The sequence below is a fragment of the Camelus dromedarius genome, chromosome 3 (assembly GCF_036321535.1).
Source record: "Camelus dromedarius isolate mCamDro1 chromosome 3, mCamDro1.pat, whole genome shotgun sequence".
Taxonomy (NCBI): domain Eukaryota; kingdom Metazoa; phylum Chordata; class Mammalia; order Artiodactyla; family Camelidae; genus Camelus; species Camelus dromedarius.
In genome coordinates, this window is record NC_087438.1 from 68,383,213 (window position 1) to 68,407,591 (window position 24,379).

The 24,379-nt window shown below is 35.8% G+C and overlaps 1 protein-coding gene across 2 annotated transcripts; it reads left to right on the plus strand.

The window, feature by feature from the left end:
* The first annotated feature begins 464 nt into the window (after positions 1 to 464).
* Positions 465 to 23,881, plus strand: FAM174A (family with sequence similarity 174 member A). Of its 2 annotated transcripts, XM_031448706.2 has the most exons (3): positions 465 to 920; positions 12,939 to 13,073; positions 23,310 to 23,881. In XM_031448706.2, the coding sequence occupies exons 1-3, from the start codon at positions 478 to 480 to the stop codon at positions 23,311 to 23,313; spliced, it is 582 nt and encodes a 193-aa protein (XP_031304566.1). In that variant the 5' UTR covers positions 465 to 477; the 3' UTR covers positions 23,314 to 23,881. The 2 variants fall into 2 exon arrangements, with proteins under 2 accessions (XP_031304566.1, XP_031304567.1); XM_031448707.2 differs by lacking the exon at positions 23,310 to 23,881 and having other exon boundaries at positions 12,939 to 13,077.
* The last annotated feature ends 498 nt before the right edge of the window (positions 23,882 to 24,379 follow it).

Below are 24,379 nucleotides of genomic sequence, written 5' to 3' on the forward strand. Positions count from 1 at the left end.
GTACCTGAGGTGAGGGAAACGTCAAGGCGGTCTCAATAAATGATTAGCTGTGTCTCTACAGTTTTGCACCAATGAACTCAAATTATGAGCTGCCAATCTTTCATGGTTTCTTCACGCAAACAGTTGCTGCACACCGTACACAACGTCCTTTCGTTTACGCTCTTATTCGTGAGCCAACCGCAGAGCTCTTCCCCTCGCCTGTGGCCGGGCGCCTGGGCAGACAGCCGTGCGCGTCTGACGTCACTGAACGCGCCAGCCTCTGCATGTTAGCAACCGAAAGCGTCCGTAGTAGCAGTGGCTGCTGAGATGTACGAACTTCCGGTTCTCCCGACTGCTGCCGCCTCTGCCACCTGCTGCGGCCGGGCCTTAGCCTGGGATCTGGCCACCTTTTCTTCGTTCTTCACTGCGCCCATGGTCCCACCTGGAGCCCGGGCGGCGGGCCCTGCAGCTCCTACGTGGTGAGAGGACGGTAGGGGGATGATGAAGGCGAAGCACTGTAGCTGCTGCCTCAGCCGCCTCCTGGCCTCCGCCCTCCTGCTGTTGCTACTGCTGCCAGAGTTGAGAGGGCCCTTGCCAGTGCTGCTGCAGGCGGTCGCGGCTGCGCCGGATCCTGGGCCTCCCGACCGTGGGCCGCGGACCCTGCCGCCCCTGCCACCCAGGCCCACAGCTGCCCAGTCCCAGGCCCGCGCTCCGCCCGAAGCCTTGGGGCCGCGGGGCGCTGAGGGAGGCAATGGCAGCATTCCAGGGGCGGGGCTTGCAGCGGACGACCTAGGCGGGAAGGCAGGGGAAGAAGGCTCAGTGGGTGGCGGCCTCGCTGTGAGCCCCAACCCCGGCGACAAGCCCATGACCCAGCGGGCCCTGACCGTGTTGATGGTGGTGAGTGGCGCGGTGCTGGTGTACTTCGTCGTCAGGACGGTCAGGTGAGGCGAAGCCTCGATGAGCCTCCCTCGCAGGCCTGAGATGGGCTGCCTGGTGACCTGGCAATGCAGATTTCTGTGACCTGGCGTTGCCCTCTCCCCGCCCCCAGTATCAGGGGTACCTGCCTGAGTGAGGTTGTGAAGATAACTGTCTTAAAAACCTCTGGAACATTTAGAGAAGTTAAGCCACCAAGTAGTTGCTCCCTTTCATTTATACATTGTAAATTAGTACCCAAACTCCAAAGCAGTATTTATTTAAGTAAATCGTTAGTAATACACAATGACCTTACTATGGGTATTTTATTTTATAAAATTTAAAAGAGAAAAAGTTATTTTTTAGCAGCAGGTACTTAGTATTGGCTTTTAATCAGCCACCTAAGTAATTATCTAAGTAATTTTCGTAAGTAATATTAAGTTTCCTACAGTCCACCTTTTTTGACCTGGAAACGTGACAGTTTTGTATGGTTCAGTCTTTGTCAGAGTTCCCATTAGTCTGAAACATCTAGCATTCATTTTGCATGGCACAAAGTATTTCAATGCAAAGTGTTTTCAGTTGCATGATAAAATGGAAAACTGGTATCTATGCAGCAAAGGGGGAAAAAATGTCATAAATATGATCCGGTTTTAATATTGGACCATAAGTTTAATATCCTAACAAAACTATATCTGATTTTAAATTTACAAAAATTTGAGTTAGTAAATGGATAAATTTGGTATTTCACCCACAAAAAACCTTAAGTGAATTCATCTATAAGTAGTAATGCTAAGTCATTTAAAAGTTTAAACTTAGTTTCTTGAGCCTACTCATATTACAGAATGTTAGATTATAGAATTATTTTAATTTCAGATTTGTAACAGGTATGATCCCTTCAGTGACATCTTTCATTTTACATCTGATGAAACTAACCCAGACAAGTAAAGTGATTTATCTGGAGTCCTATGGGGTCTAATGATCATCTATGATTATACAATCCATTATTTGTTTTGTTTGAATTTTTTTCCCATTAATGTGATGTCTGTGTCCTGACCTATGATCAGCCTTTTGCATAAATAAACTGGGTCATTATTTATAACTACCAGGTTATGAATAAAAGTAGGTGATTGTCACTTATTTTTTACTCCACTTAATGCCTTATCAAGTGTATAAGTAATTATATAATCAAGTCAGTGATATTATTGTTATAAATAACCTCCATTTGATACATTCCTTTGTTACTAAAGTAAAGTTATTTTATGGCATCAATCATGATATTAAAATATTCCAACCATGTAATAAGATTGATATCTTTAACTGGGTTAGTTGGGGACCACCTCTGAATAGCTGACATACAGAGCCAAAACCTCACAGTTAGAAGGAGCCAGCCAAAAGAGCTGAGGTAACAATGTCTACATAGTTTCCTCCTGCATAAAATATAGTAGAGGGTAGGTTTGTAGGAATGCACTGGTTTATTCTTTTCCAAACTGTTTCACATTTTTGCTTGTAACTACCTGCCCTCTACTATTTCATATATTTAAATGGATTTATTTAAACTGAAAATTTCCTTTTAAATAAATCTATTATTTGTGAATGGAAAAACCAATATCCCTTGGCTTAAACTACTGATTGAAAAAAAGTATGATGTAAGCCAGTGGTTCTAGACATGTGGTCCAGGGAACCCTGGAGGGTGGGAGGGTTCTCTGAGACCTCTTCAGAGGATCTGCAAGATCAAAACTATTTTCAAAATAATACATTCTCTTATAAGTTTATAGGATATAAGAAGTTCATTGATACAGTTTCAAATTCCACATTGCTTCTAACTTTTAAGAAACTACTTCTTGTTGAATTTTGGTGTAGTATCAAAAAAGAATAAACACCACTATTTGGAAAGGATATTAAAATGTACCTCCCTTTTCCAAACTCATATCTATGTGAACCTAGATTTTCTTCATATCCTTCAACCAAACAACACATTGCAAATGATTGAATGCAGAAGCAGATATGAAAATCTAGCTGTTTTCTGTTTTCTCTCCATTTTCTATCTAGTTCTATCCATTTAAGCATCCAATTAAATGCTTAATTTAATTTAAACATTAAAGACATTAAAGGGATTTGGAAAAAATCTAAATCTATGCCATTTTTCACCTTTTTTTTTCTTTTTAATGTATTTTTCATTAAAACTATGTTAACATGTAATGATTTATTATAGTTTTTAAAAGCAAATAATATTTAAAAGTTTTCTTACATTTAATTAACATTAAGTATTGAGATATATATATATGTAATTCATATAAATATAAGCTCTTTGGGATCCTGAATAATTTTAAGAATATAAAGGAATCCTAAGACCAAAATATTTGGAAACCACTGGTGGAAACAGTATTATTTGAAGTATATACTACTGGTTCACAAAAACGCACAAGTGCAGGCCCACTTTCTGTCAAAGAGAAAATTAGAAAATGTTCATAAGGTGTTATAGACGTATTACCAACAAACTAAGACTTTCCTGATATAAAGAAATATTAGAAAAAAAATTGAAGCAGTAATTATTTTTGTCACTACAGTTATTATTTAATGTATAGTTCCTATAAAGATCCAGAGCATCCTAAATATTATGTTTCATACACATATAAATAATGGACTCATTATGGATGGACCCATTATATGGGGGGCCCATTATATGATGATCTAACAGCCAAATTGTGAACCTATAGCTAAGAAAAACTGCATTCGTTAACCAGCATCTAGTACATTCATTCAGTCCAAGTCCTAAATTTAATTGGCAACCTGATATTTGAAGCTTGATTGAAGCTAACGTCTGGACAATGTTCAGAGCTCATACTTTCTGCTTCCAGATTATGAGATGAAAACCATTCATTTTGGTAAGTGCGCATTTTGACCCCGCACTTCCAGAATATATGTGACAGCACACCAGCATTATTTATTTGTGCCAAGGGAGAAAAATGGGGCATTAACTGGTATGAAAAAACACTGAGAATATTTTACTTGTAAAATACTTGAACTCCATGGAACTTCCATATTGTTTTGTTTTAATCTAATTTAGTTATAATAAATACGTAACTAGAAATAACTTCCCCTCTGAGTCTGTAAATATTCCAAAGAACAATTAGATTCTCTCTGTAGAAATTGAAATATATATAGAAGGAACAGCGTAGGCTTCCTAAGATTAATATATAATCTTTATGAGAAAAAGCTCATTGTCTGTCTTAGTCTCTACTATATCACCAGTGGGTAACACTATGTTCAATACTGACAGGCTCTGAATAACTAGTTGCCTAACAAATGAGCGTTCTTAGTTAATTCTCGTAAGGGATCAGTGTGAAATTAAGTTGCTGGGGAAGACTCAAAAACTTGAGAACAGAGGCTATTATCATTTTTCATCTAGGACTAAGAAGTTTTTTCACCCGGACATTTAATGAATAAACTAGGTTTGATTAGACTGAGAAAATAAATGTTCAGGTAGTGAAAATAGTTATTTTATCAGATTTTTCAAAAGAAATAACACCCCTCTTCTATTTCCTCCTGTATACTTTTCCTTTTACACTTCTGTCTAATATTAAAGAAAGATGAGATTACTGCTTATATCAGTTACTATTTTGGTTAAACACATAAAACAACCCTGGCTAATGAATGGGCATTTAGTGAAAGAATTCTGAGATCTCAGAAAGTCAAAGAGAAACTAGGGGATCAGGTTCTGGGAGCAGGCAGTAATTAAGTCAGCTTAGGAGACAAGACACCAAAATGCCATAGAGGTTTCTTTGTAGGACCATTCCATTGAATGGGTATGAAGTAGTTTTCAGTCTCTTTGTCCCTCAGCTCAGGAATCAAATTCCATGGAAGGAGAAATATTAGGTCCACCTATTAGCTCACCAGACTGTGTCTTGCGGTAGAGATACTACCAATAAAGGAATATGAGTGCAAAAAGGAAAAGGATACAGTTACTGAAAACAACTTATGTACACCTCCCCAGTCCATCTTTGCTCTAGGCTTCAAGGAGGAATATAAATTATTCATACCCACCTTGCTAGATATTTTTTAACCCAGTGGTTTAAAATGCCAGTCCCTAGGCCTGGCTCAAAAGTGTCCTGCAATTGGACTAGGTCCCTAATCACCTCCAAATTATCAAATGTTCTTTATTCTACTGGAAGTGTCTTTATTCTGAATGGTTGGACTGAGTTTGTTACCAGTCATTTAATTCTTGAGTAATTTTCCTCTATTGACTTCTATTCCATTATACTATCCTTATCCTGTTTCAGTATAGCCTTACGGGAAGCCAGACTCTCTTGAGTACTAATCCCAAGAGCTGTGTAGTTACTCCTGGATGAGTTGCATGACAGCTTTAAGGTTCAGCTCAGGTTTTGTAAAATACAGAAAATGGTAGTAATTACTAGAAAGGATTGTTTCAAGGATCTATACAACGTACTTAGCACAGTTTCTGGCACATAATAACTGCTCCCTGAATTTCTGATCTCTTCCACTGATCCCCCCCTTTTCTTCTATAAGGACATAATCTAGACTTCTGAAAGTGCTTCTTTTTATTTAGCTGTCTATTTATTCATTTAATTGAATGAAAGATTCTTTAAATTCTGTACTACTTAACAATTTTCAAAAGTTTCACACAGATGATTTTGTGCTTCTAATACTATCTCTTTAGTCTGTTCTTCTATGTGTGATAACAGGATTTTCTGTCTTTAAGTAATATTTATCATGTGTACAGTTCTGAGAGATAAAAGTAATGAGGTTAATTTGTTGGGGAATTGGGGCCAGGGCAATGCTTCCCAACCTTTTCCATGTCATGCCATATCTAGAAATTGATATTCATGTGGGGTAAATGCTTGAGACTCTTTGTCCTTATCTCTATCTACCTTGGACCCTGTTAGCTATTCCAAAGGACTGAGGGGATCTGTGTTTCGCAGGGCAGTAAACCATTTGCATGTATGACACAATGGTTGGGGAGTGTTTATAGAATGTGGACTATGTAAAGAAGTAGTTGGACAAGTTATCATATGGGCCACCTTTAAATCCAGAGTCTTTAAAGACAATCAGAAACACACACACATTTGGGTGATGGTAGATTGACAACCTAACTCAGAGAATCTCTGATGCTCAGTGCCGTTATCAGTTAGGAGGTTTTTACCTGTAACAGAATATCCAATTAAATGTGACTTTGTTATTTCTTACCATGAATATGATCAGGCCCAGGCGTGAGTCAGTGACTTTGTGAGATTATCAAGAAATCTGGCTTTTTCCATCCTTGTGTCACCATGGGATGGCTACCTCAGCTTTAAGCATTATGTTTTCACACAACAGTAATCTCAAACAGGAAGGAGAGAAGGGAGCCTGAAAAGAGGCCTTCTCTTCCTGTGTTCTTTTTTTTATCAGGGAGAAAAATCTTTCCCAGAAACCCCACTACTTGAGGTATCCCCTCTATTTCATTTGTTTGAACTGCTTCATCTGCTTAGCCCTAAACAATGACTGACAAAAAAAGAAATTACATTTTCATGATTGATTTGCCCCAATTATGATCACTATGTATCTCTTAGGGCTGGGCTCAATTGCAACAAAATCATGGTTCTGTTAAGGCAGAAAAAGAGTTTCCTTTAGGATAAACAAAAAGCAGATTCTGTTACAGTGATCAAAACTGAGATACCCTAACCAGAAGAACATAACTGTACTTGTTACTGCAAGTAGCTACCAAGTTATTACTTTTTAATCATGAAAGGATGAACCAGAAAATGCAATTCACTAAAACACATATCCAGTCTGGTATAATATAAGGTCATTGTGTTAGGGATCATAAGACTGGTGGCTAATTTTGTGACCTTGGTTAGAATTACTTTGAATCATTAGGAAGACAATATAACTTAACGTTTAAGAACCCAGACCTGGGAATCAAATTGCTTGTGTTTGAATCCTAGCTCTACCATTTACCGTCCCAAATTTAATTTTTTCTAAGCCCTGACTTTCTGTAGGTAAAATGAGGATACTTACAGGATTGTTGTGAGGATTACATCAGGTAATGCTTGTAAGCTGCTTAGCTCAATGCCTGACATATGTGCACACTCAGTAAATAGTTACTATTCTTAGAGTGTTTGGGTTTTGTTTTGTTTTGTTTTGTTTTGTTTGTATCTAGAATTACCATTGTAATATATTTTGGGAGTTTTACTGTATTTTCTCATACCTCTCCCATACCACATTCTGGTGTCTGACCTCTGAAATTATAAGTATAATCAGCAAGAGGTTAGGTCTGACAAGGCTAGAGAGGAGCAAAGGGAAAGGGGGGAAAAGGAGATTCTAAGAGAAATCTGCTAGAGTGTTGGTTAGAGCCGGTCAAAGAGAAGGTGGAATGAATCTTGGTAATACTGGTTTATAAATAAGACTTTAAAGTTGGTTGGGAAATAAACTCATGCTGAACTGGTTAGAAGTGGCTGTCAGGAGAATCATCAAACTTCATATTCCTAGCTTTAGGGCCTAAAAGAAAGTACCAAGACATGCATGTAAAGACAAAGAGGAGAGATGACAAGGGAGCTATGTGCTGTGCACTTTCATACAGGACACGTCATATATGACATTTACTTTGGGTTTACTTCACTTGGGAGTACCCACCAAAATACCATCAAATGGGAGATAAAATCTAAACACAAGAGCTGATGATATATGTTGAATTACAAGGAGCTGGTTGAGAAAAGGGGTCTATCAGAGAAAACAAAATTGCAATATCCTAAACATAGATGACTATGCATTTAAAAAAACCTAACTTTTAGGTGTTAGCAGTGAACATTTTACTGGAGATGAGCAGGAGGGGAGTCTAAACAAAGATTCCCTGTTGGGGAATGTTCCATTTAGTGCTACACTTGATCAAGGTTGTGACAGAGACAGAGCTGGTAACTGATAAGCTGATAGAGAAGATCCACACATAACTGTGAAAAGAAGCCAAAGGAACTCAGAAGCATAGTATAATCTGTCAACTTGGAATCAATAGCTCATGACAGCACCATGCTTTACATTAAAGTGGAATAATCATAATGATCCTAAGAGATCAAAAAGAGTTAAGTTAACTCATTTTATCCTGTATATTAAGGCAGGGAGAGCTGTAGCATTGGATATGGCTCCATGGAGAAGGCTGAGGATTTAAAAGAAAAACAGCATTTTGGCTTTTAAAAGGATAAACTTCAATTATTTACTGTGTAAATGAAGGATAACTACATGTTAGAATATGGTAAATGTCCATACCCAAAAGATAAAAATAAAACTCCACAGCACAGTATACAAGATGAATATTGGTGGTTCTAATTAAGGCAGTGTATGAAAATCACCTGGGCTAAAACAGGTAGGCTAATCCTAAAACATCCTAAATGAGTATCTTAAAGGTCCTGGAGTGAATGCATATTTAATATGCTTAATTATTCTAGTACTTTATGTACATGTGTGTATCCTGAGCCAGAAGGCTTTTATCCAAATTACAATTTTAAAATTGGCTAGCTCCCTTAGGTTTTGCTGTGGTATGTTCTGGAGATGATGTTCTTTCAGGCTTCTCTTATACTAGAGGTGATGATTTGCATATAAAATTGTAGGTATCTTTGTTATACAGAGAAAATGCAAGATATATGTGAATCTGTATATTTCGGTTGAATAATTTAGCAGATGTTTATAAGCCATCTGCTTTATGCCAATCCTTGAATGTTGTAGGCATAGTAGTAAGAACAGATCTGTTTCCTGCTCCCAGGAAATTAGTGGTCTAATAGGGAAGACAAGTAGTTACACAAATAAATGTGCAAGTACATCTTTGATAAGTACTTTAGAGATGTATGTGGGTGATATGGAAGCCAATAGGCAGTGTGTGTGTGTGTGTGTGACCTAGTTAAGTAGATTAGGGTAGGTTAGCCTTCCCTGTAAAATGAATAGGCAGTAACATAGCAATATTGTGGTGGCCAGTGATGGAGAAACATGGCTATTATGAGGGAATAAGGGAAGGCTTTATCACTGGACTGTAGAAAGTACAGTAGAATGTAGAGTGAAGAGCAAGGTGAAGCTGGAGAAAAAAGTATGAGCCATCTTGCATTGAACTTGACAGGCTATATCATTACTCACTGCCGAGCAGTAGGAAACCACTGAAAATTTCAGAGGATGGAGGGGAGGTTGGTGAGTGACCAGAGTAGAGGTAGACAGTTATGAAGCTATTTTAATAATCAAGGCTGTGGTGAGCACTATGAGTGAATTTCAATGACTCTCCAGAAGTACAATCAATAGGACTCTGTGATTGTAGCCGCCATGGAGGTACCCTGATCAAACCTCCCTTTACAAGACCCTGCTCTGGGGATGGCCCCTAACTTCCACAGCTTTGGATCTACCACAGCCTCCATGCTGGGGCCATGACCCGTTTTCAGCCAGTAATTGAGTGTAGCCAAACCTGGCCATCCTGATTGACAGAGGACTCCCTTCTCTGATGGGCATCTTTTGCTTAAGGCCATCCTAAAATATCAGGTCAAAACTTTCTCAGAATTGCATTGCCCTGTACTGCTTTTCCTACGCTTGTCATCCTTCCTTTCTACCTCACAGATGTCAGACCTGTATCACCCTCTGTAGGATTTCCTCATCTCCTGCTGCCTCCCTCTTTATCCTTCAGAGGATAAAAGTCCCCTAATAAATCTCCTCCATACTGTATTAGTTTGCCAGTGCTGCTATAACAAAGTACCACAAACTGGGTGACTTTAAACAATAAAACTTTGTCACCTCAAAGTTTTGGAGGCTAGACATTCAAAATCAAGGTATTGGCAGAGTTGGTTCCTTCTGAGAGTTATGAGGGGATGTTCTGGGCTGAATGTTTATGTGTCCCCCAAAATTCATGTGACTGCATATGAAGATAAAGCCTGTGAGGAGGTGATAAAGGTTAAATGAGGTCCTAAGCGAAGGGTCTTCATCCAACAGGGCTGGTCCCTTACGAGAAAAGGAAGAGACACCAGATCTCTCTCTCTCCCCCGTGCACACAAAGAGGTCATGTGAGCACACAATGAAATGCCTTACAAGTCAAGGGAAGAAGCCACAGAATAAAACCTACCTTGCAGGCGCCTTTATCTTGGACTTCCCAGCCTCAGGAATGGAGATAAATACATTTCTATTGTTTAAGCCATCAAGACTGGTATTTTTATGACAAACTGAGCAGACTAATACAGAGAAGGTTCTGTTCCATGTCTCTCTCCTTGGCTTTTAGATGGGCCATCTTCATGTTCACTTGGTATTCTCTCTGTATGCATGTCTGTCTCTAAATTTCATCTTTTTATAAGGCACTGGTCATGTTGGATTAGGGCTCATTCTAATGACTTCATTTTAACTTGAATGACTCTGTGAAGACCCTGTCTTTAAACAAGACCACATTCTGAGTAACTAGGGGTTAGGATTTCAACATAAGAATTTGAGGGGGACACAATTCAACTCATAACATACTTATCTCTTATTAGTGTCTCCTTCTTGAAGAATTTGACATTTCAAGTGATGGATTAGGTTTCAGGATGGGATGAGAGAGATTTCAGATAAAATCATTTTTACTTTATGTTTTATACTGGGTTGGATTTCTTCATAAAAATCATAGACAACTAAAATTGTGGCTCACCAATACTTTATTTGCAATTTGTCTCAGTGCAAAAAAAATGAGTTTCAAAATCATTCTTGGTCACTAATTTACCTTTTTTGCCAAAAATAGTCAAGGCAAACATTCTATATCATTAGTTTTACATTTATTAAGATTTCCTCTGCTTTATCATTATGCCTGATCACATAGAAGAGTGTATGTATATAAAATATACACTAAATAATATATTCCTCAGTCTAGTTTTGAGTGTGCAATAGAAGAAATTAAGGAATAATATTACTTATATAATTCCTTACTTAATAATACCCTACAGGCATTCAGTTAACACAGGAAAATCAGGTCTGTATAGCACGTTACAGCAGGTTACATGGAGTGGTTTTCTCCCCTTCATAGAGCAGTAAAATGAAGTGGAGTTTTATTCTGTTGTGTTTAGTTTATGTGGCATCATACATTTTTACATAAAATTTTATCAACCTTACTTTAGTAGTTTAGTTTTATTTTTCAGCTGTAGCTTTTACATGTTATTTAAACAGAAATAATTCTCACCAACCTGAGTGTAATGGAACATTGAGGAATCTGCATCTATTTTAGACAGCTATTTGAATAATAACTTGAATACTTAGAAGGGATCTGATCAAGATCATTTACCAGGCCATGCCATGTAATGAATGAATATAATTCAGTGTAATAAACCATATTGCTATTTTCTTGTGTTTCTTAGGCTTCCATATTTTCCTCTCTACACATTTATAAAGTCTCAATTTTTTTTGTTAACTAAGAGTCAACAAAATTTATTTTCAGATTCCAGTATGTATTTAATATATCTAATAGGAAAGTACACATATCTGTAATTATATGTATGTCATTATCAATATATATATATAGGCAAATTTGGGCATCATGAGCTTAATGAAAAGATTCATTTGTAGGAAAAGAACCACACATGTTAAAATTGCATGAAGTTTAAATCCTCCTTTACTCTATTGTTTAAAAATAATGGAGACTGCATATTAAAAAATGAAAGTAGCCTTTTTACCTAAAATTTCAGTATATTTTTATGTGTGTTGTGTTTTATATTTAATGTTTGTTAGTATTTTACATAGATGTTTCACTGAATCAGACCAATAAATGTATAGCTTTACAGGTGTTTCTGGCTTTCCCTGAGAAAACTCACTGCACATGGATATAAATAGGTGTTTTATTATATTTGATGTTTTTATGTCCATAAAGCTGTCATGATCATGCAGCCATCACTGCTTCTATCTTTGGACTTAGGAAAGATATTTTGAGGGAAGTTACATTTCAAGTTTACATTCTTTTGAACAGTATACAGGTTTCTATTTGACTTATATGAATTAGTAACATTTACTAAAATACTAAATTCATTTTAATTGAACTGCATTCCCCCATTGATTTGGTGCCTAAGAGTGCACTGTCTCTGCTTATGAAATAAGTTCTTATTAAGGAGTTTGGATTCCTATTTGGAAGGTAGTAGTTGTATACACGATTAAAGGACAGTATAAGCTAGAATAATTAATAAAGTGCTCACACCAATGCAGTCAAATATTTACACTATACACAGATAGAGAAGATAGCATTATTAGGCAGATTAGAATAGTCACTCTTTGAAAGACTGAGAATTCATCTAGGGTATGATGATGACCTTGAAAGTGGAGAAGAGAGAAGTCAGCTGAGATAAATTTCAAAAGTCCTTAAGCTCTACACGTTCATATCATTTCCATTTTAAAGACTTGCCAAGGTATCCTGTGACTGGCAATGACCTGGCTATTAATATATTGGCAGTTTGATATATTATATATGACTGCAAGAATCTGATTTATTTCCAAAAATAATTTCACATGATACTCATTTCTTCTTTGTTGATTGAAAATGCCAGAATGTTTGGAAAGCCATGTGATTTAGAAAACTGAGCAACAGACTGGCAAAAGGGAAGAGAATAAATTATAACTGAATATCCTTACCTTATTCTGCCAGTTGGTTTCACACTTGGGTATTTGCTTTTTTAGGTCAAAGCAATACATGCAGATGTCATTAAGTCATGTGGTTCAAAAGGACCAGTAGCGAACTATAACTCCCCTGTACTTTTCTATTCCTACTTCCAGTGTCAATAGTTTAATCATTTCTGTTCTTAGTTTTTCTCTGATTTACTGTTAAAAGTCTTTCAACATTACAAGCTGACAGAGAAGAAAGTATGTCAGAAGAAATGGTGATGACACACAAACACACATGAGTAGGCTTTGTTTAGTGAATAATCCTAGGTAGTAAATTGTTTGCATTTCTGAAATGCAACCATTCTGATATTGAATGCCTCCCATGTCTGAAACAAGGATAGTTTTTAGTTTACAAATAAATATAAAGATCATCTATGCTACATTCAAATAATTTTTATTCTTTAATATGTCCTATTTAATAGGATGAGAAGAAGAAACCGAAAGACTAGGAGATACGGAGTTCTGGACACTAACATTGAAAATATGGAGTTGACACCTTTGGAACAAGATGATGAGGATGATGATAACACACTGTTTGATGCCAATCATCCTCGAAGGTAAGTGTTAAGCAGTTTAATTCCATAAATTAGGAGGCAACTGAAAAAGTAAATTGAAAAAATAAAGTAGAATCTCATTTAACAGTTTTTATCCTAAACAGTTATACTCAGTTCTGTTTAATGAAGTTCTTTGTGCTACCCAACCAATAGCTCACATTCTCATTGCTTTGCTAAAGTAGACATAAACAAGAGAATATCATCCCCCAAAGAAATCTTTACTGTAGATCTCCTTGCAGAGCTTTGTCCTTTTAACTGCTACATAGTTAACTGGTAAAATATGTATTAATTTTGTGTATGTATGGGCGGTGGGGGAGAGAGAGAGAAATAATAATAAACTTGATTTTCTTTTTGCATTTTGAAAATATTTTGGTTTTAGTCTAGGTTATTCTATTAGTTAACAGTGTTTCTGGCAAAGTTGTAGGACTAATGGTCTATGGTCTGAAAAGTGTGGCTATGTCTATTCTCAGATCTATTCTCACTGAGTGTTAAGATTTTTCCTGAGAGATTTGGATAAACAAAATTACATAGACATAGACTTGTTCCAATGCAAACAGAATGACGAAAGGAGGCAATAAAGATCCCCCTCAATAGAAAAAGGCATGTTGAAATAGAGGAGGAATTATTTGGGTTAGAAAAAACCAGAGTCCAGAAGCAGGTACAAACACAAAGAGAAACAGAAATCTGGGGATCAAAAGACAAGACTCAACAAAAATTGGGCTATAAAATCAAATATATATATGAGCTTTTAGTTACTGGTAATTCAGTCATAAAATGCTAGATGTACATGCAAAATTGTATTAGAGACTAGATATACAAACATGAACAAAACAACTGAATTTGTCCATTAGGAACTCAGTCTTTTAGTGAAAATAAACATGAATAAAATACACAAGAATGTATTTATTTAGAACATTCAAATATAACCCCCGAAAAGCCTTTAAATTGCCTATGAAGTATTGTCCAATTCCCATTAAATCTAGTATTGCCCGTTGTTGCCTCCTTCTTTAGGTATGAACCAGTTGAAGCGTTTAGGAGCCATTGTGTGTAACAGATACTTATCTTTATATACTAGAATTATAGTAAGAATAATTGTGAAATACAGCTGGGAACCGAGACTGAGGGAACAGCTCATCATTTCTCTCACCTTGAGCTCACCCTACAGAAGGTGCTTATCGAGTAGGATGGGGGTAGAGTCTCACTTTTTATATTACTTCTTTCTTTTAATTTTCTGCAAAGTTTTTATAGTATTCAAAAAGTGTAGGATTTATAGTATTTTAAAAAGCTAAGTGCATATGAGGTATCTCTCCCTTACGTACAGAGAAAGGGAAGACAAAAAAGGAAGTTGTTGACTTAGGAAGTCCAGGTTGTTTCCAAAGAGGAACTGGATTTGAAGTATTTCAAAATACTATTTCATCTATTTCAAGCGTACTGGACTAAAGACAAAGGTTGTTATAGTCAGCAGCAACTACCCAAAGTTTGGTAGTTGTGGAGGACGGTCGTTTGTTCAGGGCATGCGAACAGAAAATGTCTAGAACGCAGCCTGTTGTGTGTACCTGTGTGTTTATATATGCAGGATATTTCACATGAGGATCAGCTGTGGCAGGTTACAGGGATGTGCAAGGGTTTGGTGTGTTAGTTTGTTATTTGAGGGAAATATGAAGAGTTTTGTAACTTTTTAAGGAGTTTGGTATTACCCTGCTGTCACTGGAGAACTATTGATGCTGTTTGACTGGAGTGTATATAATCAGATCATATAGTGGGGGCTCAGAACACAGAACCAAAAATGAATGGTCCAGAAAAGCCTTTTGGAAGAGATACGTAAATTGAGACTTGAGAAATGAGTAAAAATTAGCAGAATGAAAGGTGGACACAGGGGCAGGGGTTGGAGAGAGAACTGCAGGCACAAGGTACCAGAAGCAAAAGAGAAGATAGTGTATTCCAGAAAATAAAAGAATTTAAATAGATACAGTATTAATATGTGTGAAATACAAGAATGGGTGAATGAATGATTTTTGAGCTTTGAATGCAAAAGAAAGAATGATGGGTAAGGCAGAACAAAGAATCAGAAGGCAGATTGTGATCCATGTTAATCAGTTAGAAATTCTTCTACAGGTTACAGAAAGCCACTTGGAAAATTTTAAGACAGGGGAAACATAATCAAAGCTGTGTTTTGAAGATTACTGTGCATACATTGGAAAAGAGTAAGGCAGCCAGGAAGAAAACCAGTTAGATGGTACACATCCATGGGGTGGCCTGTGCTAGGTGGTAGCAAGGGAAGTAGAGAGGAGTAAGTTATTGAAGAGGCTTTGAGAGATATTCTGAACAAGATTTAGGTATTGTGTTTGGAGGGTGAAAGAGAGCGAAATGGTAATAATAATGGAGAAGAGGTTTCAGGGGTAATGATAATGGATAATTATCAATGATAATTGATAATTAAACCATCTGGAGTTTTTTAGACACCATTTACTTGAAAAACAGGAAAAACTTATAACATACATATGTCTAGATAGAGAACAGTAAATTGTTAACTGTGCTTACCTATTCATTCATTCATTCATTCATTCATCCAATAAACAAATGATAGAGCAGCTAGTTTATATAACAACTGTTTAATGCCAGGTACTGGCCTTGGTTCTTAGGATACATTAAAGCAACAAAACAAAATTTTTTTAAATCCTGATTTTGTGAAACCTAACTTCTAGTGGGGAAAAGGTGAGGTTGGGAGGTTGGCAGTTCATTTTCATTTTCACTTTTCTTCTGTATACTTCTGTGTTACTTGATTTTGTTTTTCTTCAAAGTGCATATATTCATGCATTACTTTAAAAAAAACTTTTTGTTTGAGAATAATTTCAAATCTACAGAAAAGCTACAAGAATAAAATAGTACAAAGAATATTCTAAACTTTTTATCTAGAATCACCTGTCCTTAACATTTTACTTCATTTGTTCACCTGTGTTCTCTCTTTCCCTCTCACAATATAGATACAGAAGGATTCATCCCTCTCACTTTATATTTAAGTGATGTTCTGATGTTTCCTCATAATTAGATTCTGGGTATGCGTTCTGAGCAGAAGTACCACATAGATCTTTCTATATGCTTTTTATTATATCATATCTGGAGACACATGGTGTCTATCTTTCCTTCATTAGCAGTGGTAATTGTGGTGTACCTCTTCAAGGTTTTGTCTGATTTCTACAGTATGTGCTGTCTCCCCCCCCTTTTTAAATAATAAAGAGACATTTTTAAATCATGAAAATATTCTGCTTCTCATCAAAATTTCCCCCTAGTTTTAATACCTATTTGTCGTGATTCTTGCCTGATCTAATCTTCACTATGATAGTTGCAGAATAATGATTTTCCATCTTCAACATTTCCTCCATATTTATCAGTCAGCATTGATGTTGTACTGTTAGCAAGAGCTTACCCTCATTTCTTCTTTGTCTGTCTGTCTGTCTATCTATCTATCTACTTATTGACAGTATGGAATCATGATTTTCTCTTTTTTCAAAAGTTTATAATTCATTAAGGTACTTGCCAGTGAGAGCCTCTTAAAGCTGGTTCCTGTGCCCCTGTGACTTGCTCCCATTTTTTAAAGCACTTCCTTACATTCTGGCCTAAAAAGATGTTCCATGCTCATTTTGTATCTACTCTGCTGCAGCCATGGAATTGGCCATTTCTCCAAGGAGCCTTTGGGTGGTAGATGAGCTCCTTGCTACTGGGTATCCTTGCTTCTTGGCCCTTTCAGCAGACAAGCCTATGAAATGTACACACACACACACACACACAAACACACACTTTTTCATTAAAAGCAATGATAAACTATCTGTCATATATTCCCAGGCAGTCTACTAAACTCTGGGGACATATTGGTGAACAAAAATTGACAAAACATCCAGCCTCATGTCATTAAAAATCTAGTAGATACACATACATAGGCCAGAAATACAGAACAAAGAAGTTATACCTGGACTTGGGATTCCTAATTACTGTTTTTTGACCTTGCCAAAACCAGAGGTAACATTCTTCTCTAGGCCCAACCTACTTTTGCCCCTTTTAAAATGAGCAATAAGATGGATATTTCAGAACGCAAAGAAGACGAGTTTTTCTATTTTCCTTGTATTTTCTTCTAACAGTAGTAAACATCTTTAAAATAATACCTATACTGATTTTAGGTCTCTACTGTGATTTTTTTCTAAGCCTATACACACATGGACTTCTTTTCCTCTCACTTTGAGGAAACTAGACTCACTTCTTTTCTACTAATGGACAGCAGTTTCAAAGAAGTATGGGTAGAGTTGTGTTTCTGCTCCTATTAGCTTTTGTAACTTAGAGATTGTTTTCTGATGAGATATACAAGTCCAAACTCTATTACTTCATTTGAAGTAGATTCAATGGGCAGGACTTTCTCTGATCTTCTAAAGTTGGCATTAGTTATTAAACATGCATTATGCCATCAATTTACTTACCATTTCACATTCATCTTGTAGAAAAGATGTATACAGATCTTCCTTGACCTATGATGGGGATATGTCTCGATAAATCCATCATACATTGAAAACACTGTTACGTTGAAAATGCATTTAAAACACCTAAGCTACTGAACATCATCGCTTAGCCTGGCCTACTTAAAACATGCTCAGAGCACTTACATTAGCCTATAGTTGAACAAAATCACCTAACACAAAGCCTGTTGAATATTTCATATAATTTACTGAATACTGTACTGAAAGGGAAAACATACTCTTGTGATCCCATGGCCGACTGGGAACTGCGGCTCGCTGCCACTGCCCAAAATCACGAGAAAGTATCATACTGCATATCACTAGCCTGAGAAGATATCAAAATTCAAAATATGAAGTTTAGTTGCAACTGAATGCTTATTGCTTTCACACCATCATAGAGTCAAGAAATTGTTAAGTCAAACCATCATAAGTTGGGGACCATTTGTATAGAATGTGATTCACTTTAATAACAGATGATAATCATGGTTAATGCTATTTTTTGCTCCCAATAAAAGGGAAAAATCAGTATTTATATGGAGAGTTATCACAAGGTCTTCTTAGGCCCTGAAAGAGGATTTTCACTACAGGCTTGCCAGAGCAGTCATGTAAATGGTAGAAGAAACCAAGCAAATGGATGATAGTGGTAGAGAGAATGTCTTTAGAGGGATGAGATCAGGCAGAGGTCCTGTTGCTGAGCCAGGGGAAACCTGGACAGAGTGGGCTAACAGAAATGTAACAGGTGTGATTATTAAAAATCACGTATTAGTGAACACCTACCTTAGTGTAGGAGTGCCAGACCCTGTGCTAGGTTCCTAACCTGTACAATGAAATCATCAAGACTGTCTTGCAAAGTAGTTCCTATTGCTCTCACTTTAAAGATAGGAAAACTGATGCTCAGAGAGTTTTAATTTAGGCTTCTCTTCTTGCTGCAATCTCATTCCATTTTTTAAATATTTGTTTGATTTTTACTTATAAAGAGAATAACTCTAAAATCCGTTCTTTCTGTCTTCTATACCAGCACTTGCTATTGTTCTTTTTTTGTCAACTGAGGAGCCCAAAATGAGGAATATAAACGTTATTATTTGCCTGCCTTGCCAACTGCAGTGCAGAATCATACTAGTCTACAGTATAGCTCTGGTGATTCTTGTTGGATCATCTCTTATTGATGCTCCCTTCACTGTTTAAGTGCTTTCCAGAATTAGTTCCTCTTCATTTTCCAAATACTATCCACAAAGTAACAGGAAGCAAGTCATTTCCAGAGATGTAAATTAGTTTCATTGCTTACAGTTGAACACAGCATAAAGCTATCCTTTTGTAGTCAACTCTTTGTGAGAGAGGTATTTTTTAATGTGGCTTTTAATATGTTAAAATTTTAATAATGATTGTTAGCGGTGGTCAGGGTCAGGATTTGAAATAATTATTTTCACTGTTTCTTTGCATTAGATTGAACCATATGAAACTGTTAGTATATGGTTTAATATAAATTTCCTAAAGGAAATTTATTATTTTATAAAATAAGATACAACAGATACAACTCCAGGCACAGTACATCAGGGCTATGGCTTCTGTTATTTGAGATCCCCTTGGTTCTTGCCATTTTCATGTGTGGGCTTCATTTATAGGCCAATAATAGGATGATGCCAGCAGTTCCTATAATCATGCCCAGAATGGTAATTTTCAGTGGAAGTTAGGGACCAGCTATTTTGTGTCTTTCTTAGGAATGAGAAAGGTTTCGCCACAAATTCTTAAGAGTTTTATTTTTGTTTTTCTTTTCTGTATCATTGGTTATGTGATCATTGCTAAACAAAAAACCCTGGCAAGAAAAATAGAAGTACCACGATTGGTTAAGAATTATCATTTGGGATTGAATGGATGTTGAGGAAGGAGTTAACCACCAATTACCACTATATCCAGTAATTTAAGCATTGAGATTAATCTAGTCAAAAAGGGGAAAATTTGTAGGTATATGGAAAAAAATAGCTCAAGCAGCTTAGTTAATATAACTTCTCTTGAATTTGCTATTGATATTCTAATTTTGTACACTAGCATAATTTACTTTATTTGGTTACTGAAACATTTTGCACAAGGAATTATAAAGCTGAAAACTAAATATCAATTCTTTAACACTCGTCTAGGACGTTTCAGCACTCAGAAAAAATAACTGATGGAAATCAGAGACAGCTATATATTGACCAAAAATTACCTTCATTTCTCTCAAAGAAAAATGTCGGAAACAAATACTGATACCCAGTCTCAAAAACATGGTTTAGAACAGTGCTTTATAACATGAAACAAGTGGAAATAATACTTACTGCTTTCTCTTTTATTTCTGCTAAACAGTAAATTTATTATTATTATTTTATAATGATGTACACTAAAGGACATTCTGATATTCTTGGTAGCAGCTGCTGAAAGCTAGTACTTCTATCACTTCAAGGCTATACCAGTACTTTCTGCCAAGTATATAATTAAAAAAAAAAAAAAACCTCAATTTGCTTTTTAGCTACTTTTATCATGCTTCATTAAATTCAATATTGTATTGTATGTGTTCATTACAATTGTGCTCAGTGTTACTTGGCCATGAAATATTTTCTGGTTATTAACATCAGCATATCAGAATCAGAAAGCAGATGTGATGTAAATGTTTAACCAGAAATTCTCCTTAAGAAGATCTTATTCAAACAGTTATCAGTTTGAAAATAGTTCTAATTTCTAAATCACTACCTTTAATGTGGAGCAATAACATTCTATCAGAATAAACACTAAGGCTATTCTAAGTTAACAGAATGTGTATAGATATGTGTCAAAGTACTAATGCTTACTTTAGGTAGAAATCGATATTTAAGGGTGTCCAGTGGTGTGTTACTAATAGGATAGTCTGTACTTTATCCACTTAAAGGGAACTATGCTGTCCTTGTCATTCCTCAAACAGGTAATAGAAGAGAACCTTCATGTAAGATTGGGGGGGGGGTTGTATGTTTTACTGTTCGGTGGACATTGAGCTTTAGAAGAAAATTTGCCTTGCTCCATTCATCATCACAATGTCTTTATTGCTTAAGGAGATAACTAAGTTGTATCTTATTATAACAAATGTTATATAACATTAAATTCCGTTTGGTAATGCCATTTTCTCGTCTCAGTGCATGGTCTAGAGTTGTCCTGTTTAATTTGATAACCATAGCCATTTGTGACTCTCCAACATTTAAAATATGACTAGTGTGACTGAAGAATTGAATTTTTAATTTTATTGGATTTTAACTCGTTGAAATTTGAATGTAAATTGCTAATTGTGGCTCGTGGCTATTGTGTTAGACAGTACAGACCTAGAGCAAAAGTGTTTAATCTAGTCTAAACTAATTCTATCAAATGAAGACCCTTATAGAACAGTTGAATCACAAGTGTCTGTTCATAGAGCAGTTGATCTATTTAATAAAATGCTTACTTACTGCTTTGGTCCAGGATTTATATTCTGCTGTGATAATTTGGATTGCAGCCTCTCTAAGGCATATAGTGGGATAGATGGGCACGGGAGGCGGAAGATAGCCTCCCGTAGGGTTGATTTATATGAATGGGGTTGCAGGACAACACAGGGACAAGGACCTCAAATTTATGGACTAGAAAAGTACTAAACACAATTATTAAGGCATTAACCTTTCCAGCCTTCTCAGATTGTTAATTTTTTAAAATCCACAGACATTATATCTCCTGAAAAAGGACCTAGGAGAAAAAGACTCCAGGGATCTAATATTTGCAAATGTATTTAAATGAACAAAGGATAACAATACTCTTGACTATGCTGGGACAGATTTTCCAAGTTAGCTCTTAGGTTGTCCTTGAAAATAATGCCCTTTTTTATTGTATCATTGTATAATGAATAGAGACAACATTCTTGAAGCTTGAAAAATACTCAAACTGAGGTTTCCATAAAATGTATTAATACTACACACGTTCTTTACCTCATAGAAAATTATTTGGTAAGAATATTTAACATGAGATCTACCCTTTTAAATTTTTAGGTGCATAATATAGCATTGCTTACCATAGGTACAATGTTCTATAGCAGGTCTCTAGAATGAATTCACCTTTCATAACTGAAACTTTATACCTTTTTAATAGCAATTCTCCATTCCCTCTCCCTTCAATCACTGGTAATCACCATTCTACCCTCTGCTTCTGTAAGTTTGACTATTTTTTTACTACAAGTAATAGAGAACCTAGAATTACAAAGACTCCAAAGTTTTTCTCACATCATAAGAAGTCCGCAGTAGTTGGCTCCTGGCATCAATTCAGTGGCTATATTTATGCAATTTTCTCAAATCTTTCCTGACGCTCGTTTTATCCTGGTTATATGGATGCTGCAGTTTCAGCCATTACATTTGTATTCCAGAAAACAAGAGGGTGGGAGGCAAGAACTCACACCACCTCTGTCTCTTTATCAGGAAATCAGAATTTCTCAGAATTCTCCCCTTCCTCCCAACAGACTATCACCCTATTTTGCTCACCTAAATAAATAAATAAATAAATAAATAAATAAATAAATAAACAAACAAACAAATAAATAAATATTTTATTAGCATATGAAAAGGAGATAAGAAATATTGAGCAGATAGCTTATAATATGTCACTCTGACTGTTCAGAGTATTTTCTGAAAGTTAAATTTGGCAACTGCAAAAGAGAAATGTTGGGTTTGGCAGGAGGTGGTCACTGAATGAAGGCAATAATTCTGAAGAATTATTGTTCCTGAGTAGCAAGTTTTTTTAAAAACCTTCAATGTCTTTTTTTTAAAAGGCTTAAATTTACCCTCAAATTAAAATATATTAGAATCTCATTAGCTTATAATAATCTAATTGTTGGAGATCTATTATAGATTGTTTACTGAAGATTTGGACAAAACAGTAAGTTGGAAGAGAGTATTACTTATTCTCATAGATAACTCCAATGAAGTTCTGTATGTTAATGATGATTACAAAGGACGATTTATTAAGTTAGTACAATCTGCACAGCTTTGACTCCGGATGTAGTAAATGCTTTTGGTTGTAATGGCTCTTATTAGCTGAAGTTTCTTGGAAGCCATGATTTGGATTAAGTAACAGTAAAGCCTGATGTATGATTAGAATAAAGGTCTATAAAAATATTTGTGTTAAAAATGTCACCTCATATTACTATAAACTAGTCAGTAAGGTAAGAAAATGGGCAAACTTACCATATCAAACGTTTATAGAAAACCTTATCTTCTGTATGGATAAATTTTATGACTGTATTATAAATATTAAAAGCATTTTTTTTTCTGTTTCATAGATTAAACTTCCAGGCCTGCAGCTTCAATTAATCCTCAGTTTTGAAGGTTTAGAAATGGTATCAGTTAAGAATTGTTTTTACAGAAACTATAAACAAATAACTACGTTGTACGCTTAAGTTAACTGAGGTTACTTGTGAATATTGCCTAAGGATATTACTTTAGTGTGACCTGAAATAGCAGCTCATTGTATATAAACAGCCCACACTCACTGTACATAAAATCCCTTTGAAAAAGTTAGAATTATGATTTAAAGGATAGTATCTGATATAATTAATATAGACAAAGTAATCATGTATTTTATTGGAGCCATTCATTATAATTCCCATAGATTAAATACTTTCATTATCTTCCTGACAGTCCAAATCTTTGGGACTATTTCAAAATGTGTTTAAATTTGTTCCAAGAGCATTTATAGTATTTTTTTTTTCTTGCAGATAAGAATGTGCCTTTTGATGAGAGGACTTCATCTTTCTACAATGAAGAGCAGAATTTTTATGTTTAAGGAATAAGAAGCCACTTTATCAATGGGGGGGGTATTTAAGTTACATATATTAAGATAAACTTTAATTTGTTGTTACAGTAAATACTGTATCATTTTGTTTTGTATTTTTATGTATAGAAGTGCTCTTAGTGGGCTCAGAGTTGTTGGGAGTAAGCTGTACTATAATAGAAATCTGAAAATAACTTTACAGCAGGGTGTGTTCTGATCGGCTTTTCTTTCATGCTTACCTTATTACTGTAAACTGCTTTCTGTACTAATCAGTTAATGTGGGGGTTTTTTTGCTGGTTAAGTTTTAGGGTTTTGTTGGTTTGTCTTTCTGGAACTATAAATCCCAACAACCAAATGGTGTGTAAAAATAATTTTAAAATTTCTTTACCAAGATGTATTTCCCATTTTTGTGGGGAAAAGAAGCCAAATTTATTACTTTGCATTTAGGTTTTTTAAATATTAGAAAATGCCTGAGTTGTATGCAAAACAATAAATATGATTTAAAATTCTCTTAAAGTGGTACAGACAGAATATGTTTACAAAATAAACCCAAGACTAAAGTTACCTATTAACATACATATTTTATATGCTTTCTAGAAAAATCTGTCAAAAAGGTTATTGAATTGTAATAATGTCCTTGTTAAATTATGATACTACTTTAATTAGATATTTCAGAAACTAGTGAATGTCAAAGCCATTGAATTTATTCACAGTATTGTGAGAGACAGAAGTAATGGTGAAAACATGCTCATGACAGTATGGCATGGAGAGTAAGGAGTTGAAGTATGTGCACAGACTTTGGAGTGAGATAGACCTAGATACAGAGACTGACTTCATTATCTTCTGAACATGTTATTTAACCCAGTTGAGCTTCAGTTTGTCACATTTTAAAAACTAGAGGAGAACTTACCGGAAAAGTATGGGTCACAAACTCCTTTGCCTACAGGAGCCAGGGAGGTAATTTAAATGTGTGTGTCAGCATACACTGGGTCGTATAGTAGTAACAGATGGTCC

Excerpts from the sequence above, each read along its gene's own strand:
- FAM174A (XM_031448706.2), top strand. The coding sequence starts at position 478 with ATGATGAAGGCGAAGCACTGTAGCTGCTGCCTCAGCCGCCTCCTGGCC. Across the intron at positions 921-12,938 it reads TTCGTCGTCAGGACGGTCAG|GATGAGAAGAAGAAACCGAA; the intron begins GTGAGGCGAAGC and ends CCTATTTAATAG.